The 20,631-nt window shown below is 42.1% G+C and overlaps 1 protein-coding gene across 1 annotated transcript in view; it reads left to right on the top strand.

Moving 5' to 3' along the window:
- The window catches only part of UBE2E2 (ubiquitin conjugating enzyme E2 E2), a 354,366-nt gene extending 334,254 nt beyond the window's left edge, over positions 1 to 20,112 (top strand). Inside the window, exon 6 of the mRNA XM_074986131.1 lies at positions 18,014 to 20,112. Within this exon, the coding sequence (XP_074842232.1) occupies positions 18,014 to 18,111 (98 nt within the window). The 3' untranslated portion in view covers positions 18,112 to 20,112. The remainder of the gene's footprint in view (positions 1 to 18,013) is intronic.
- Positions 20,113 to 20,631: the final 519 nt, after the last annotated feature.

The raw sequence follows: 20,631 nt of genomic DNA, 5'->3' as shown, positions 1-20,631 counted from the left end.
TTAGCTGACTTGTGATCAAAATGTTGCTGTTTGTCTTCAGTCTACTAATTTTTAAAGAGTCGTACTCAGCACAGAAAAACTAAGACCCAGGCTGCCTTCTTCAGCACCTCTCCCCCACCCCAGTGCCTGAAGCATAGCTTTCTTCTCTTCCCATCCCTCCCCGCTCCTTATACCTAGTTCTGACGGTAGCCCAGTATGAGCCTGTGATGGAGTGGGGGGAGTGCATGTGTGAGTCAGGCTGGATGTCTGAGGCAAGCAGCAGCTCCCAGTGGCTAAGGATGACCCTGGGGCTACAACTGGCAGGTGACACCTCTGCCTGAACAAAGAGCAGGGAGGAGCTGAGCTGGGTTTTTGAATCGGGGGCGGCAGTTGAAGGCTAGGAAAAGGGAGAGCTGGAAGGCAGCCAGCCTGAGGAGGGGGGAGCTACACCCCAGAGGGGCACCCCTCGGGGTCTTCTCCCCAGGACAGGTTGGAAGGACTGTCTCTGGCTGCTATGCTGTTGCTTCTGTGAGAAACTGGACATCTGTTGCCTAATAAACCTGCTGTTGTACCTGCTGAGTGAGAGTCACTCCTGCCAGCGGACGGGGTGCAGTGCAGGGGGACCCCTGAACGCCATCACAGAGCCGGGGGAGAAAAGAGAAGGAGGTATATGTCCTTGCCTATCTCGTGCCTCTCCATGGCATAGACCACCTTTGTCCTCTCCCCCTTATTGTCAATTCATGTCAGATGTTCTTTTCACTTATTCCTCCCAGCTATCAGACATCTGCCCTGCTGAGAAGTGAATTTAGGAGCTCAGGGTTATAATAAGTTTGAAGTGTGTGTAGTGTCTAGGTATAGGACATCTCAAGCTTCCTTTTTGCCATCTGTTTTCTGCTTTAGAGCAGGGTCTCTTATCTTTTTTTTTTCATGAAGTATCCCTTTTGTAAAAAAGAAAAATTAGACATACCCCGGACTTCTCTTGCGTACCCCAAAGGGCACATGTACCACCCGCTGAGAAACCTGGTCCTAAGGTAATCTGAAATCTTGAAACAAGTGTCATTCAAGCTTTCAGATTATTGTACCCTTTTCAGGAGTCAGATTTGTTACACCCAAGTTACACCTCACTTAAAAACTACTTTAAAAAACATGCAAAAATAGCACAGAAGACTACTACAGAAAACTTGCTGGCTTTCTACCATCTTGTTATCAAATAAAGGAATTGGAGTAGAAATATGGTATTTACATTCCAGCATAAGGCATATGAAGAAGTAGAAACAAGTCAGTGTTTGAATGAAGTTCTAGATTGTACTGACTTTACTAGTGTTTTTTCTGGAGCCCATTGTAAAATTAGGCAAATATCTGTATGAGTTGATGTACCCCCGGAAGACCTCAGTGTGCCCCTGTACACCTCGTTGAGAAATGCTGCTTTAGCACAGTGGTTCTCAACCTGGTGGTTCATGACCCCTGACTAATTCACAGCCTTGACTGAATGGGATCTGCAGGACTGCCTTTGATTTGCTGGGGGCTTCTGCTGAAGCCCAAGCCCCTCCAACTGAAGATAAAGCTAAAGCCAGGGGTTTCATGTGTGGGCTGTGGGGCTTAGGTTACAAACTATCTGCCTAGCGCTGAACCACTTGAGTTTGGGCCTCATGCCCACCCCACTCCCACAGCCTGTGGCACTGGGGCTCAAGGTTTGCTTTTCCTTTGCTCGACCTGGGGGAGCAGGGCTTGGGAAGGCTCAGATGTCATAGTCTACCCCCCCAACCCCAGATTGTGTAGTAATTTTTGTTCTCAGAAGAGGGTCATGGTGCAATGAAATTTCAGAACCTTAGCTGTAGAGCTGTGATTTTACTGAGGTCAACAAGCTTGACCGATTATTCGGATCTGAATTTCATTCTGCAGGCTTGTTGAACGAGAGAGTTAAACTGTGCTAAGTAAAGAGAAGTCATAATATAAGGAATTTAATTTTCTGCCACAAAAAATAGAAGCAAGCTAATGCTTAGTGTAAAGGTTGTGTACTTTATAAAGTAAAGGCAAATCTTTTCAAAAGATTTTGTTGCCAAAATATCTGTAGAAAATGGGAACAGCAACTATGTTTAACTATGTTTAACTATGAAGAGAGGTACTGTAATTCCATCAACGGTTTGATTATAATCACTGTTCTCTGCAGTGCTATTGTCTGAGAAGATGATGATTCTGGAAAGCCCCTTTAAAAATAGGCCAAGGAACGTCTAATACATTGCATTGTGTGAGGTGACGAACGACTGATATTTCCATTTGTCCTTAGAGTCCAGACACACCGGCCATTGCACAGCCAGAGCACGATCAACTGTGCAACAAAATAATCTCATTTTGCCATATGAGCTTGCTTGTCCTTTGTGTGAGCAGCAAGATATCAAGCAAATGCTAAAATTGATCTGTTGTCCAAGAGTATTTATTTTATTTAGGTTAGCGCTATTTCCCCATTTGTCAATGAGTTTATTACAATGTTCCTTCAGTAAATGATTATTCCTACTTACTGATGTTTCATCACACTGCAGCAGGTTCTTTATGCCAGAGAGCTCATGATTACATTAAAAAGGTCACCTGGTCATTTAAAGTAGATAACAAATAGGGGACAATAAACAGTACGGAAGTAATTCATGAGGTAGACTCTTTTATTTGTAATATGCCTTTCATCACCCTTTGAAAATTCCGACCCCAGCTCCTCTCCAGGAGATGGTACCTAGTTCCAGACTAAAAATGCCAAAATGAAATATTTGTCTAATTATTCTGTCACATTTTTCATTGGCTCAAAAGACCATTTTTTCAGGCAATTTTTATTTAGGTTTTAGTGACAGCTCATTTAATAATGTTAATTGGGTCTATTAAATGGACACTACTCCAGGTTTTTCTGGGGCTAGCCTTTCTTCATTATTGCAATTCTTCAATAACTGAATGCAGAATGGAAATGGTCTGTGCCCTGAGAAACACAACTGTATCTTCCTTTTATATTTCTTTAGGAAAAACATAGTCATTATTATGGCCTCTCACAACATCTGTATTAAACAATAGACCTATTTCTTACCAAGTGCTTTACATTTCCCTGCAAGCCCTGCATAACCTTACATTGAATTGGAGGCTTTTCAAACCAGGTTATCACTTATTCTAGAAAAAATCTTTACCGTTAATCACTGAAATGTGTCCAGATGAATGTTACCCTTTAATCTAGGCCGTAGCCAGGTACAGTACATCTTCACTGCAGTTAAACACCTGTGGCTGGCTCATGATATGCTTAGATCTTACCTAAAAGAGCATGTTGTGCCAGCCCTTTAGAATCTAAAAATCGAATGGGTTTTTTAATAACAAAGAAAGAAAGAAAAAGAATAGGGTGAGAGTAAAATTGTTAAAGCAATCAAATTATGCACATCAATCACAAAACATGTGATGCAGGCTGCAACAGATGAAATAGGCTATCTTAAAAGTCTTCAGAGTAGATCCTTTGTTAACATGTCAGCAATCCTTCCAGGCTAAGTTCATAGCAGAGATTTTCCTGAAATGATGACCTGGTTTGAAGACTGAGGACTGAAGAGAAAATGGAGGCATTTTGGGGTCCCCTTAATACCCTTGGAAGGAAATCCACTGTTCCTCCCTGTGTGGGAGCATGTCCAGAATGGAGAATCGCATGAGCAGGTCACCTGTCTATGTCCTGTTTTGGGCATTCTACTGTTGGCGATCTCCCATACTACGTGTCCACAGCCAAACTCCTCAGATGTGGATTGGAGTCAAGTGCTGCTTTACCTGGCGCCACACCTTCTATTGTGGTCTCCCAGAAACTAACATTTCAAATACAAGGACGGAGCCCATACTTATAATACTACATATAAAAATGATACAAACATGTAAGCAGCATAAGCAGATTCAGTGAATCACCGGCGTTCATTACACACCTCACTTGGCACAAGATTTGGTGCAAACCTAGGAGAGTAGTTAAAATAATGGTTTTATGTTCATTTTAAAAATCAATGATGTCGCATAGGCATATCCTTAGGGCCAGATTTTTAATGTGAGTAAGGCAGCTAGTGGGATTTTCCAAAGCATCTAGGAATCAGTGAGAATTAGGTCCAGTTTCAAAATAATGTAAGTACCAATCTGCACCTGTAGGAACCTAAATAATTTGAGAAATCTGGGCCATTACATATGCGCATAACTTTATGCATGTGACTAAATCTAGATGTAGTCACCTTAATGTATATGATCGCATGTAAAATTATGTATGTGTATATATTTGCAGGGTTGGGCTTAAACTACAGCATCGTGTATTGATAATTAAGAGAATCAATTTACTCTTGCATGAAGAGCATATATAAATGTTAGGGATTTGTTTCAGGTCCATGGACTACCTTTCCCTCAGCATGAGTCCTTGATTGTAGAAATTGTTATAGCAACAGGGAAAGTGTTCATTAAATAGAAAATAGTTCATAGTTCTCACTGGAAGGACTTAATACTGTGATGCCTCTTGTAGTCTGTACAATAACTGTCTTGGAATAGGACAGTTCTTAACTGTGTAGGGGAGGGGTGGTGTGTATATGTAGACATAAAGCTTTGTGCACCTTCAAGTTGCACGTGTGTGCAAATTAGCATGTTATTAATACCAACAGATGTGAGCATACCTCTAGGCAGATATATAGTTTTAAACAGTCTTAATTAAAAATATCAGTATAACCATAAGAAGGTTGCATGGAAAAACTTATTTTAAAACCATACTAAGGGAAAATAAGTATTCATAAGAATAGATGCAGTAGGTGTTATATAATTTAAAGAGTAAAGCAAATCGCACAGATTACATTTTTAAGGTAATGTGTATTCTGTGGTATATTAAACATAGTGTAAAAATTAGATACAATTCCATACTGTGTTATACATGCATTTATCTTATTGCTTTCTTACCCAATATATTCCTAATCGTACAGCAAAAAGTGTAAATAATATTAATTATGTATTAACTTAAATACATTTAAATACTGTTATTGAACATAAAAGTTCTTGTACTGAAACAGCTTAATATTCCACCTAGTCAGATATATATATTGTCTTTGAGATTGCACAGCTCCAGAAGATTCAGTGAAAGGTGCAAAATTTCCTGGAGTCCTTTAATCGTGTAAGACACAAGAGGAATTTCCTTCCTGACCATTAACTAGTGATCAGCTCACATCTTGAAGAATGAGCCCTGTTCACCCTCAGAATTTTAATTTACATTACAATGTCTTGTGCTTGTAAATCTTTTTGAATCTTCTTAAATTGTTTGCCTAAATAGCATTCTGTAACAAGATAGTGAATTCCACATTCTTAATTATTTAGTTTATAAAACAATTGTTTCCTTTTATTTTTTTCTAAATTTGCGTGTCCCATTATTATGGGAAAAGATGACTGGGGAGCATCTCACTTGTATTTTTCTGTATAATTCATTATTTTATATCCCTCCTATCTTTTCTTGCTCATCTCCTTTCCAGAATAAATAACCCTAATCTTAAATAATTTGTTCTTTGAGAAGTGCCTCTATGTATTTTTGTAGATCTTCTCTATGCCTTTCATACTTTGGTTTTGTCTTTATTTAAAATATAGTGAGAGACTTAACTTTAGTCACGGTAAGGTCCTGTCATTAGTTTAATAAATGCTACCTAATTAATGAGCTAATCAAACCCAAATCAAGTAGGCTTTTAGATCTAAAACTCAAGAGGCGTGAGGTATAAATAAAAAAGGGGCACAGTGAACAATAGTCATTAAGGGTCAGATTCTGTATACAGTCCTGTATAATTTTGTTCACAAAGTAAAATAACCTATAATGTGCTCGTACCCTCCTTACCTTTTTGTGCTTTGCAAAGGCAACCCCAGTTTCTAGTTCTGGGTCTTTTCATAGATGTAGATATTATCCTTCTCATTGGCCATTATAAGGCTACATGCCACTGATTAGATCAGCCACTTTTAATGCTTCTTCCACATCTTAAGCTATACTTTACCCTGCTCACTATACAAATCACATTCTCCCATTATTCCTGAAGTTTCTGAAAATAAGCTTGTTACATCAACATCAGCAGACCTTGGCCCTCCAGCATTTTTACCATAAGACTGCAGTAAAACATCAGAAAACCTGATAACCAACCGTCAGATGCGCAAAGCTTAGAGTCATGGCCATAAATCATCTGGCTAACCAATCCACTGCTTTTGTAAGTAACATTCCAGAAACCTGTGTTCCTGAGTGGTTCTAATTTTACCTTTAGAAGTGATCTACATCTTTGTAAGTGTTGCTAGTTTGCTCCATGGCCTGATTAATTTGATACAATCCAATATCTGTATGAATTTTGCAGCCATCACATAGCATCAGGTAAAGCCATTTATTTGCCATTTGCTGCTCTGGTATCCCTGATTTCTGAACAGCATGCCTTCATGGCAGTAGCAGAAGGATAAGACATTTATGTGAACAACACAATATGTATAGCTTAAGGGTATACGGTTTAAGAACAGTGTGCTATATTAAGATATACAATTCATGATGGGTACAGAATGGGACTACGATTCAGAGCTGTTTGTGGCAACACACATGCATAATGGTATTGAGCGTAGTGGACAGCTAGAATAGGAGAGGCAGACCCCACAGAGAATGGGTAGATGATACAGATTTTCTGTAGACTACTTCTGCAGCACTAAGCCACTCTGCACTGGACAGGGAAAGAAGGAAGGAAATAGTGAGAGAGGCATCAGACGCCATTGGGTGCTGAGCCCATGGTTGTTGATGATGATGCCTTCTTTCTAGTAAAGACAGCTTGCTTTAGGAAGTGCCTCTGATAGATTTTATGAAATGTTATGTTAACTGGTGACAGTTCCTGGAGTTTTCTAGGCTTCTTAAAATTTATATATGCCAGCCTGCTTCAGCAGCATAGCTAAAGAACAAATAGCAAAACAAGACCATCCCAAATTTTGACTTGTAATGAGATGGCTTAATTATTGCCCTATCTGATTCTAAATTAAAGCAGCTACCTCTGATTATTTTGAAACTTGTATATGAGGCAAATTATTTCTTCAACGTTTTTCTTTTCAGCCTGGTCCCTCAAACTAAACTGTAGTTTTTTCAGTGTCTCTCATTTGTTCTTGCAGTCACTGCAAATTCTGGCTGTTGAGCTGGAACTTGCAAGAGGACCGCAGGGCTGAACCTGGCCAGTTTGGCCCCATGATTCTTCTCCCTCAAAGAGACCATTCTGGAGGCCTTGCATGAGAGGAATGAGATGGGGTTCCTAAGCAGGGTCAGAAGTATAAATAAGTGTATGTCCTGTGCATGGTAATACTATTGGTATAGAAGTTCCTTCCCCACACAAATGATTTATCCTTCTGCAAAGAAGGGGTTTTGAATGGACTGCTACCGAACAGGTGCTCTTTAAAGCTGATACAACGTATATCTGTGCTATTAAGTCCTGGCTTAACTAGGGTGATGACTATCCATCGTGTTTTTCCTGGGACAGTCCCTTATTTAAGCCATCTCACAGGTGTCCTGACTTTTTAAAGGAAATAGGCAAATTGTCCTATTTTGTGAGGTTCCTGTTCCCTGGCACCCAGGGTCTCAAGACAGCAGCTCCTGCTGCCAGGGAGCTCCTTCACTGGGTGGCTTACACATTTCCTGGTGCTCCACAGAGGCAGCCTCCCACTGCTGGTGAGCTCTGCAAAGGGGTGGCTTCTTTGTTCCCAGGCACCCCCCCTGCTGGGAGGTCGTGGAACCCCCATCCTCCACTCCTCTTCAGCAGGAGGCAGTGGAACCTCCATCCCTGGTGCCTGACTTTGGGACAGCTGCCCTCATCACTGAGGAGCCATAACATGGAACAACAGCTCCTCATCCCCGGAGGCTGGTGTCCTGTACAGTAGTCCCTCGAGTTATGCGAGGGTTGTATCCCCAGACACCCTCGCATAACTTGAATTTTGGGTAAGTTGGGGGGCAACTTTTTCCCCAGCAGCACTCATGTTCTGCAGCCAGGGGAGCAGCAGGAGCACCCTCAGCTCCTTCTTCAAGGTGAGTCCTGGGGTTGGGAGGGTTAGTTGGGGAGGGTTAAGTCTGGCAGTGGGTTGGGGCTGTGGGAGAAGGGCAGGGGGGTGAAGCCTGGAGTGCGTTGGGACTGCAACGGAGGCGGAGTTGAGCCAGAGCCGTGCAGGGTGAGGTGAGCAGGAGCTGCACACAGGGTTGATGAGCCAGGATTCCAAGTGGGCGTTTACAGCCTGCACTGAATCCCAAACCACCGCAACTTCACTTGTCTGGTACACCAGTTAGCTAATCCAAAGATAGCTCAGGCATGTCTGCATCAGCTACATCACTCCCCATGATTGTAATGGGAATAGCTATTACTCCTCGACATAGGTGGGTGCTTTACCTCACCAAATGGTCTACAAGAAATTCCCACTTGGATTCAAATAGTCTAATTAAAAAACAATATTCAGAAAGCCAGGTGGGTGAGGTAATATCTTATATCGGACTGACTGTGCATTTTGATGCGACTCTGGGAGTGCCTTAGAAGAGCTCTGCGTGGCTCTGAAGCTTACCTCTCTCACCAGCAGAAGTTGATCTACTAAAAGATATTTCCTCACCCACCTTGTGGGACTGACACAGCTTCACGGCACTATACAAGACTACAAAGAGAAAAATCAGATTAAACCAAAACAAAAGGGATACAGAACATATGTAATTTTATTCTTGGCAAAAGCAAAGATATTTACTCCCTTGATTAGACGCAGTACTGAAGCAATTTTACATTTCCAGAGTGCACATTCTCTTCTCTCAGTTCTTTCGACAGAGTGTCAAAGGCACAACGTAGGGTTTTTTGCAGAGAGCAAGCCTCCCCCTCCTCACGTATAAGTATCTAGTCATCCCAATACACCAGCTTTTCCAAGTGTAAAATTAGATATCTTTTGCATATTTTGTCTGCTCTTCTACATCTCCTACAATTTTCACTGCAGAGCCACCCACATACAGTGGTTTCGATGATAGCACCACAAGTGTAGACAGGACATGAATGTGTTTGCTGCCATATCACCTCAACCTGTTATGTGATCCTTGAACTTTGAAAGTATTAGCATATCCACTACAGTATCAGGCACCCCTCTCAAATATTCTTATAGGTTATTTATCTTCTAAAGTGTCCATTGTATGCCTCCTCAGTCAGTTCAGAATTATATTTCTGCCTTTGGAAAAACAGTTTCCAGTTTCTCCCGAAGAATAGGCATAATAGTGGCCTCCTGTGAGCCTGGTTTAAAATTTTATTTTCAAATAAGTCTCTCTGCTCTCTCCAGTGGCTGGCTGTCCTTTAGTATCTCTTTATTGCCCTCTTTTTGCTTACTGCCAGTCCTGACTGATGATTGTCAGCCTAGACTCAGAGACATCTATTTTTTAAAGCTACTGAGACTATATCATTCCTGTAATTCATTCCCAACTTGAACTGTATTCTGTATCAAATATGAATCATGGGCAGATTAAAACTAATCACTCATCCAACCATATTTTCAGCTGCCAGATTTTATGGTCAAGCACCGGTCAGGTTTCTAGAAGAAAGATTCTAAAATTCCCCCTTTCCTTCTCCAGGAGAAGCAGGTGAATTTCATTAGGAAAACTGTGTGGGAAGGTCTGGAGGTAGTTCAAAATAAAACAAAAGAACTAGCAATGAATGGCCACAACACCATAAGTGACAGGTGGTAATGTGGGGCAGTTGATACTCTGTTACTCTTCACCCCTGGCATCTGAACCTGAGTCATTGTTTTTTTAGCAAGTATATTCCTACTTAATTCTCCACCAGAAAATTTTGTTCAGAGGGATCATTTCCAAGAAACTCTGTATCTGAAAAGAATGCCGGTGAACTTCTGCCAAGAGATGACCTAACTGAAGAGAGTGCTCAGTGGTGGTATTGGAGGGGGATGTGAATAAATAATTTTTAATAAAATGAAAAATCCTTAGCAATCCCCCATGATAAATCAGAGAGACAGACATTCTCAAAACCCATAGTCCATAACCTATGCTCTCAGAGATTAATCCCAGTCACACAATGGATGTGAGATTTTATGATTGGGTCATAGCATTTCTAGGTCAGAGTGTTGCCGTTTCTGTTCTCCACTTCAAGTTTCTTCTCGTGAAAGCAAATCCAGACTGCTGTAACTTGTTCTCAGCAGTGGTCCAGCTGAGCCTGAGTTTGACGGGCTTCAAGTGCAGTGCAAGAAGTGTTTGTCCACCAAAGCTTTTGATTGTCCTCTGGACTGTTTTTAATAACAAGACTAGGCATGTTTGTCCTGCTCAGTTCATTAGGAAATACTGACACTTTGCTAATGGGTCTAATGGAAGTGAGGTGTCAAGGCACTGGGTACTATTCTACAACTTTAAATTGTTCCAGCATACTTACACTGTCAAGGGATGCGTGTTCTTCCTTAGAGAAAGACAGATCTTCAGGAGACTGCCGAGTACACACTTCCTGAGAATAAATCCCAGCTGAATGTCAATCAACACCTGGAATTTAGAGGTGTCCCACAGCACACCACTGAGTCAACATCCATGCTGGCACTAGGCATAAGGAGACTAAGCAACTGCTACAGGGCCCTGAGCAGCTCAAAGGGCCACAATTCATTTTTTTTTTCAGTATGTAGTAGGGAGGCAGAGCCAAATATTCCTGTTTCAGGCCTCCCAAAGGGCTAGCACCAGCTCTGGTCAAAATCTTACTTTCTCAAAATAAGAAATAAGAACTACAGTCTTTGCCTTGGCAGAATGCAGAAATCACAGCCAGCCATTTTTTTTAGGAACCATAGTCATAAAACTGGGCCTGATAATACACCTCATTTGTGAAATATGTTCATGTGAGGCAGCCTCATGTGATACCAGTCTGTGGCTTTGGGCAACGTGCATCCAGGTTAGTTGACAGCAAGTCCAGAGAAAAGAATTTCCACTTCCTCATATTCAGAGTGTTTGAATGACAGATGTGTCGAAATTAGGCTGCAGAGCTCACATATGTTCACACACTGTGGACTTATCACTCCAGAAGATCAGTTTATACATCAGCATCATGTAGCATACACGGGAATGTGTATGCTTTAGTATCTAGCTGCCTCTTCCTCCATTTGCATATGAACCTCTAGAAAGCAGATCAGTTTCTGCCCAATATGTAGTACCGAAAGTTCTAGTGCATTGGAAGCTGTTTCTAACGTCAAGCTTGCTGTCAGGGAGCTAACACTGTGATACCCACAATGATCTATCTATGGGGTTTAAACAGCCCCCATTACCATTGTATCTGAGCAACTTACAATTTTTAACCTGCTCTCCTCACGTGAGGTAGGGAGGTATTATCCCTATTTTAAGGAGGGAGAGGTGCACAAAATGACAGCTAAATTACTTGCCCAGAGTCCTGCAGAAAATCTGTGGCAGAACAAGGAACTGACTCCAGGTTTCCAGACAATCTGGTCGTTAGGGTACTATCTCTGTGATGCTAAACTCTACCTGACCTGCTTGAGTCTTACAAACACAAATTTCTCCCAGGCTAAGTTTATGACACGTGAGCATTAGTCATTTTTCATACAGTCTTCAAGATCCGCTTTCACTTTCACCTTTCCCTTAGTACTCTTAAGGATAAATGTTGTTGTCCTACTTATTTTTCATTGTTATTCAGGGGTGATGTCCCTTGAAGGTCATATTATTGCTACTTTATCATATCTATGTCAGCTTCCAGTTGGTCCAACCTAATGAGATACACATGCTCTAAGCCTTCTAAGGCAACCACAGCAACCACAACTGATATTTTAACCAACCACTGATGCCTAAATACATTGCTTTTCTGCTACAATGAGAATCTAAATTTATCCAGGCTAATCTGTCCGATTAATTCTCCCCCATGCTCTTTTCAGACGGGATGGACTTACTTCAACTGTAAATTTATAATCGTGTAAGTCCAGAATAACTCCACTGGCTTCAGGGCAATTACTCTGGTTTTATATCAGTATACTTTACAGTACGTTTTTCATGTGTTGTCTTTTTCTGTTTCAACTCCCATGCAGTTAATATGAAAAAATATTCTCACTTATCACAGTTACTGTACTCGTATTTTCACGTTTATATTTTCAATAGATAACTCTTCCTTAGTTTTTCCTCTTTTAGTAAACACTATTCACTGTTCTAGAATTTGTTATTGTTTTTCATACAGGCATCACTATTTTTTTTACCACCCGTTATATTTGTTGTAAGTCCCACTTCCTTTATAAAGTATTAGCTTATTAGAAAGAGGTGTTCCTCTGCACTTTACTACACAGAAAGGTAGGTGCAGTAGGTGGAAAGATATATAAGGAAGTTAATCTGTATGTAAGCTGATTTAAATCTTATGAAAATTGAAAACTAATTGCTCATCACCCTGTAGCATGTACCAACGTATAAACTTCTTCATACTTCTGCTACTGCTCTTCATCCTGACCTACATCACCTCTGCATTTCCAGTCCAGAGCACCTATTGATCAGCTGTCCACCCATGCAGCTAATCTCATTGTAGCCAAAATGGGACTTAGTGCTACATTAAACTAATCTTCACTTACATGCCACAACTGCAACACAGATTTCCAAAAGTGAAAGGTTACAGCCATACCTCAGTGTGCCATCTCCAAAGGAACTGCTCACGTGTATGCAATAATAGGAGGAGGAGAAATGACTGTTCCGCCTCCCCAAAAAGCTGGGGAACACTGCTTCTGTATGTTTACAGATTCATGCTAAGGTGTCCTTCATATACATCTAACCACCCATTCCAAGACACTGTGTAGCCTTGACTTGTGCTTCTTGAAGTTTGTTTATACAGTAAAGTCTTTCATATCGGTGGCCCTGGGACTGGGAGGTTGCTGGATATTCAAACATTCTGGATAATAGCGTGGTATTTAGAAAGCAGTGCATAACACTAAATTAAAACAAGATTAACTTTTAAGAAAGAAACAAAAATGTATGCAGAGTACTTTATTTATCAACCGCAGTAGTATTTTACACTGTAAACGTATACGGCATTTGCTGTATTTGTTTGTGTTTCCTTTCACTGTACTGCACTTATGGAAAACGTAACTAAAATTTACCACGCGTTCAAATGCCGGTTATTTGAGAGTTCTGGATGATAAACTGCCAATTAAGACAGAGTTTACAGAATCAGGTGCTGTCACGCACATTGAAAACCTTGAGGCGGTGTGCGTGACATCACCTGATGTGAACTCGAACCTGTCAGTGTTTCCCGTCAAGGAGCTACTATTAATTTTCTTCTCTTAATCCCTTGTTCCCAGAGTGCTAAACTGTCCTAAGGGGTGTATTGTGCAGAAAGCCCTGACGGCCAAGATCTGCAAAGGTACTTCAGTCCCTACGCCCCAGTTTTAGGCTCTGCTGTGATCTGCAAGGTTCTCGCTTGGCTGCAGTTTGGGTGCTTAAACTTACTCTCCGGGTGATATCCCATTTTTAAAGGGACAGTCTCGTATTTCAGCCCTCCTGCAGGTGTCCCAACTTTTTCTTTAAATGGAAAATTGCTCCATGTTTCCCATCTCCCCCCATTAGTACTGGTAGCTCCTGCTGCCAGCCAGATCCCTGCTCACCAGCCATCCGCCCACCAGCAGTGAGTGGGGGTGGTGTCCAATGACAGGGGTAGATGTGTGAGGCTAGTAGCAGAGCAAGGCTGCGATGTGCAGTGGTCTGTCAGCACAGCCCCTGCTGTGTGCTGGTGCTCAGCCAACGAAGCCTTGCCCCCCTCATGTTGTCAGTTGTGACTAGTTGCTTGCTGTGGTGTCTAGTGAGCATAAGCAGGTGTCAGCTGGTCGTGGCTCGCCTCTGGGTGGGCTGGCATTTCAGGAAAGCTCAAGATCGGGGTGGGAAGCCCTGGCCCGTGGTCCAGATCTGGCCCCAGGCTTGCCAGGATCTGGCCTCTGAGGCTCAGGGTTCTTCCCTCCACTCCCAGCATCTGACGGAATAGGGGTTGTGGAGTCCCAAGTATTATAGGCCAGAGTCAGGCAAGCCAGGGCCAGATCCATCCCACAGGCTCTGCCTGGTGAGGGTGGGAAGCAGGTGCAGGCTCCACTGCATGGCTCTGCTCCCAGGTGGGGGAATGGACACTGAGTGCTGCCTGGAGAGGCTTTTCATCCTGTTGCTCTGATTGGCTGGAATTCCAGCCAATCAGAGCAGTGGGGAGCTGTGCCTAGGAATAGTTGAGGGGGCAGAGAGCCTTGTGTGTCCTTTGGGAGCTGCACAGGTAAGTAGCCTCCTTCCACCATCACCCAGACCCCCAGATAATGCCTGCACCCCCCACCCAGACCCCACCCCCTCCTGCCCCCCCACCCAGACTCCACATTCCCAGCCTGCTCCTGCAACCCTCGCACTCCAACCCATACCCTCAGCCTGCTTCTGCACCCACTTCCCGCCCGACCTCACACCCCAAGCTCTCTGAGCCAAAGCCCATGCAGTGGGGAAGCCTGTCTGCCTCCAGTGAAGCTCTGAGGTGGTTGGGGGCGGGAGGGGGAGGAGTGATTTCCATCCAGTTCATTCCATGAACCTGGAGGTGTCATAACAGCCGGTCAGGAGCTGAGCACTTCCTTCTCCCGTCTCCCAATACCCAGGGCCCTGCCACCAGGGAACACAAGCTGCTCTGTCTCCTAGGCACCCACCCTTCTGCTGAGCCACCTCTCTGGCTGGGTTCCCAGAGTCCTAGTGCACTGTAGATCCATAGAGCTTAGCCTTTTTCTGCTCCTGCAGCACCTGGGAGAGAGGAGGGGGCTGGGTCCTGTCAGCTGCCAGCAGCAGCCTGGAGGTGTCAGTTGCCTTTCAATGCTATATAGGAAAGGAGAGACACCTCACTCCCTTCATGCTCCAGCATTGTGGCCAAGGGAGTGGAAAAGAGGGGACTGAAGTTCAGGGCTTCCCTCAGGACAGATTAACTCTGCTGGGGACACAGGGTGGGACCAAAAATAGGAGGGTTAGTGTTCGGGGTGCAGGACAGGGCCACTGGGGAGCAGGTGGGGGGTCTGGGATGGGAGGGGAGGTGCACAGGTGGGCTGTGGGCAGCAGTGGGAGGTGTTCAGAAGCAGGCGGGAGGTGAGGGGACTAGGTGAGAGGGAGAGTGCAAAAACAGGCTGAGGATAGCAGGCTGAGTAGGAGGGAGGATGCAGGAGCAGGTGGTATGGGTGGGAGGAGGGGGGCAGGAACAGGGTGAGGGTGGGGTGTGACCAGGAGAGGGGGTGCAGGAGCAGTGTGGAGGGCTCTGGGCAGGAGCATGCAGAAGGGGGCTGGAAATGAGAGGTCTGGACAATGGGGAGGGGCTTACATCTGCTCATGCCACCTCCTCCCCCTTCCCTTTTACATTAATGCTAACAAACAAATTACACCTGTGGTTACTTTTATTTTTAGCTGCTGACAGGAGTCACCTCTGTATTCTGCCTAATTTCTATGTAAGAACAATTATTCAAGTGTACCCATCCTGCATAGGATCCTTGACTGTGCCAAAGGAGTTTCAAACAAAGATCCCCAACTTTTAAACTAATTTACCATCAATTGACTTTTTTTGCATTTCACAAAATCTGGAGAATGAAAACAAACTAGTCAAGTTTTGCTTCCCACCCAGTAACTTTTCTGCCCTAGAAGGTGTATAGCTCCCGATTTCAGGCTGTACGTTAAGGAGCAGAAGTTTGTTGCTCAGGGGGCAGAATCTGACCTTTCAGTAAGCAGCAGTGATCCAGGCCCTAAAATTCTGCTGGTTTCGTTCTGCCTCTTCTGGTGTAGGGATTGGCTTCTCCAGATCCTGACTAATAAACCAAAATAATACATTTTAAAAATATGTTTTCCTTGTTCAACTGAGTGGCATCTGAGAGTTTTGCAGGGCTGTGCTACTTAACCCCAGGAAACTTTCTAGAACCTCCTTCTGCTACCCTAGTTACTCAATGCACTAGGTATTTTCCCCATGGAAATTTTAAATATAATGGAAATATTGAGGTATTGTAAAACTGGGCATCATGCGGCTGTCAGAAGAGGCACACTGTCTCCATGTTTTTATTTCATTGGAGTACATTTGCTGTGTTCTTAAAACAGCATTCAGAAGCCCAAGAGATGAATTCTGCTGTGAAATTGTTATTTGCTGCCATGAAATTAGCTGCAAAAAATACAATCAGATCAAAATATAGCATAGTAATACATTTCATTTATTTGGGGAAAATGTGGTTTTAAGGGATATTTATAGTCCATCTTGTGAATAATAAAGTGGTACAAATAGCATTAAATAGAGCTGAAATTCTCTAATGGCCCAACTTGGATCCAAGTGCTCAATACATGACCTCCCTTGTAAAGGGAATCAGATGAAAAGTGGCCTGTAAATTTGATTACCTTCGTTGAAGTCATGAGGAACACAGTTTTGTCTTTATGAAATCATGCTAGGTGCTCTACAAAAGAATACGACATGTCTTTGTAGACCAGCCCATCAAGCCATGTTACGCTAGGCCCAGCAGTTAAAACTAAAGATGCAGTGAAATGAGTTCCAGTAAGACATGAAACTTTCAGAACTCTTCCCTCATTTAGAAAGCCGCCAGCCAGAGGTGTGTTGCTAATGAGCCAAGAGACTCCTTCAAGCATTGGTTGCCATTCTCCATCATGAACAGCATCCTGGAATCTTTTCCTTTGCCATGTGTTTTGAGCCTGGGCAGAGTCAGAATTTTCCTAAGGTGGGTGGAGGGCACCCAGAGTGACTGCCTGGAGGCAGAAGAAGCAGCTTTCAGAGGTGGCAGATTGTGGTTCCAGGAAGTGGCGAGGCAAATGAGACAGAGATCAGCCAGGACCTCTCCTCCTCATACCATCTCCCCCACCAAAGAGACCAGAACTGCCCTGGACCTCACTAACTCTGACCATGAGCAGTGCAGTGGGTTGTGCCTGGTCCCCACCCCGCACCCAGTTGCTGCCCTGGTTTTGAGTCACTCTTGTGCTAAAATTCAGGTGCAGTAACATTGCTCTCTATAAAATCTTACGTATTCTGTATCTACAGTCCAAAACAATATATTGCCAATTGTGTTACATGATCACAGCCTTATCTGAGGTGCAGACGACTGCTGTTGTCGTCTGGTTTGCAACAGAAAGATCTGTTGGTCCGTTTATTTTTACCCTAAGGTGGTGTTATCACATGGAATCTGACACTGTAAAGCATAATGCTTTACCTGTTGGTCTCTTTTCCCTCACTTCACTTGGAACCGCTTCAGTCCAGATATTGCATAACAAGATTTACTTCCGCATGCGAAGTACACCAGGCAGTGAGTTGGGGCTTCAAGCAATAGTAGGTTATCGGGTTGCTGGAACCAATGTCTAAAGTCGCTAGAGTTGCACCAACTTCTTCTGCAAGCTGATAATATGTATCCTTGTCACTAACATCTACTGCTGATTTACAGTTAAGACAGTGCGGTCTTTTAGGGAAGTAAGTGGGATTATGCCTATGCCAAAGTGCTTTGCTGAACTGGGGAAAAGGGGGTCACCAATTTGCAGGACTGAGTCTTAATGTTGCCATTTACTCTTTCATACACTTCCTTCAATAGGATAATAGGCTTGCTGTTCACCATAATTGTTCGGTATTTGCAGCATAGTTAAGGGGGAAGGGAAGAAATGTGCAGGAGCTGGAGGACCTAAATAAAATTATTCTCATCTGAATGATCTGAATTGTGAACTATTTTATGTCACTGTTGTCTTGAAATAATAATGAAACATTTATTTTAAACCTATGAAGTTTAATTTTTAAAAATGGGCTGTTTCAGTCACCTCCCCACCCTCCCCCAGCAATTAATGGACAATCACATAGCTAAAAAAGCACTCGGTGTCCTCTTGATTATTTCTCCCTATATGCAGATCTGCTTTTAAAATGGAAAAGCGTACATGAATGCACATTGTTCTTCAGATTAAGCCCATCAGTGCTTGATTGAGCTAGTTTTAATAACATCATCTTGGACTCCAGATGTAGCAGACAGTCCTTCAAAGACTGACAAGTATTTCATGGTTTTGTTTTCTTTTCAGCTGACCCCCTGGTTGGAAGTATTGCTACTCAGTATATGACTAACAGAGCAGAACATGACAGAATGGCCAGACAGTGGACCAAGAGATATGCTACATAGGAATCTACCATAGAACATGCTGGACCTGTGCAAGCACATTCACTAAGTGCATCAATAGTCCTTCCCTCCCCTTTGTTCTTATTTTTTTTATTACATTTTGAACAATTTGGTGACAAAAGGTTATCCTTCCTTCCTTTGTTTTAGTTTCATTTGCTTTTTGTTTGTTTTGGTTTGGGTTTATCATTTGGTTAACTTGAAAGTTGCTTCCCTCCAACATAGACAGGGAATTTTGGTTATCAGTGCAAAGAATGTTGGATCTGTAATAGTATAGAGCTTTGTCATGAAGCTTTGTATTGATGTGTGGGGTTTTTTCTTTGTTTTGTTTTGTTTTGTTTTGTTTCCTTTCATGTGGTCTTTGGGAAAACAAACAAATTCAGAATTATATCTCGTTTCTACTTAAATGTAGTGTTTAGGGTTATTTTTTTGTACTGAAGTCTTTAATGGTGGGTGCATGCTACTGGGATCAAGTTTTGTACAAAAGCTTAAAATCAAGAATCACTGTGCATTACTAAGACTGTGTTTATCACTAGCCTTCTGTTTCCCACACAAAAGGCTATTGGATTGAACAAAATAATATGTATTTTGATTTACTTTAAAAACAAAGTGCTTGTAAATTTCTTAGGGACCTGCCACTTTTGACTGTGGATCAGTTGATGTACACTTGTATTATTAAAGCACTCAATAAAACACTGTGGCTGATAAATGCACTTTTTGTAAGACAGTGCTTTTGCTTTTTGTAGAGCATAAAGGGTATAGCTGTGCATGCAATTAAACTTGCATAACACCATTGCAAGTTAAGCCGTTATGTTTAGTCCTGAACTTTTAATTTGTCCTTGACAATATGTTTCTTAACATGCAGAGTTTCTCAATAAACTCTAGCTTCAATATAAGCTTTTCTGACGTATCAAAGAGCTACCCTGTTATACAGTGGTACCCCTCCTATATCTAATCTTTTCTATCTCCATCTTGTTGTAATAGTTAAAACAGCTGGTTACAAAAATAGCCCCACAATAAAAGTAGATTATGGGCTGATGACTTTGTTCAGTGGGGCTCATTTTTCCATTCCCCAGGCTCTTGTAATTGTAAAAGCAACTGTTATTTTTTAAAAAATTAAATCAAGGTTTTCAGTGGCAAAATTGAGCCCACTACACCAATCATTCTCAGCACGTCCAAACGCAATGGTATTTCTATTCAGATTTGACCTTCGGGCTAATTTTAAATATTCAGTCATAGAGGGAAAACTTCTACTCAGCTAAGGAAATGTGTGGGTGTTGTGATTTGGAAAATATATACCCTAGTTCTGGTTCTAAATGCTCTTTGTGTTACAAAAGGCATCCTGGAAACTCCCTGTCTCCTTAATTAAACATTACAGATGCTGCATGCAGCACATTTTCTCTATTATATATATTTAAAAAACAGTTAAAGTATTTGGAGCTCAGTGTCTGCATTTATGAGACATTAATATCTGAGAATCTGGTCGTCTCAGAGCTCATAGCAACATCGCCAGGATGGGGGTCAGCTGGTGGGGGGAGAAAATTGTTTGTATCAAATGACCTTTCTGTTGTACATTTAAAACATAGTCTGAAATTGTATATTAACAAGTATATGATCAGAGTTTTAAATTCGAATGTCCATTTTTTAAAATTAAAAAGCCTGCATTGTTTTCTGTCCTGCTTTAATATTTATTGTACAGTCATCTACCATTTGTTAATTTTTAAAAAAGTTACCTAAATACAGTTACCTTTTAAATCGCTAATTAGAGAACTACAAAGTATAATCAAAATGTACTATCCCATGGCAAAGAAATCTAATCTGTCAGAGCCATGGAATGTTCTTATATACTTATACCTTTATAATAATTTGGCTACTGGTCGGTCTAAAGAAATAATCTCAATCTGTTCTATTTTGTAATATATGTCTGAGGCTTTGAAACACTGTAGAGTCACCATTATGTCTGTATGGTATTTTATCTGTTTAAAATAAACATAAGTGTGGTTTTGAATAACATTAGGCAGAAGCTTCCTAATTTTAAGAGAAATAGTCTGGTCTAATGGAGTAGACTGTTGCCATCTGGTCTTGCTTTTCTAGAAAATATTCATTATCTGTGATTGTTTTCTCCACTTCTCTTTCCTTTTATGTTAACTAAAAAAGGGTAAAAGTTCACAAACAAAAACATTACATTAGCCACTTGACTACTGCTACTATTCCAGGTCAATGTAAAGTCTCCAACATAACAGCTTCGTCATGTTTTAATGTCACTGGAATCCAGGCAACAGGAGGTTGTGATCAAGTCCTAGGAAGAAAAGGACTGAGGGGAAATAATTACAAAGGTAGCACTTTGCACTCTCTAAGGGTATTAATCCACTCTGGTAATGTCTCTGGTCAGCCATGCGTTACCTTTATTGGGAAAGAGTGAAAATCTGCTGGTTGGAATTTGCAAGAGTTTCAGCATGTTTCTTCATCTCTCCAAAATTTTGCTCATAGTTCAGGTTCACCATAACACCCCACACCATCAAACTG

This window comes from Carettochelys insculpta, chromosome 2 (assembly GCF_033958435.1).
Source record: "Carettochelys insculpta isolate YL-2023 chromosome 2, ASM3395843v1, whole genome shotgun sequence".
Taxonomy (NCBI): Eukaryota; Metazoa; Chordata; order Testudines; family Carettochelyidae; genus Carettochelys; species Carettochelys insculpta.
This window is presented reverse-complemented; position numbering and strand designations above follow the sequence as displayed.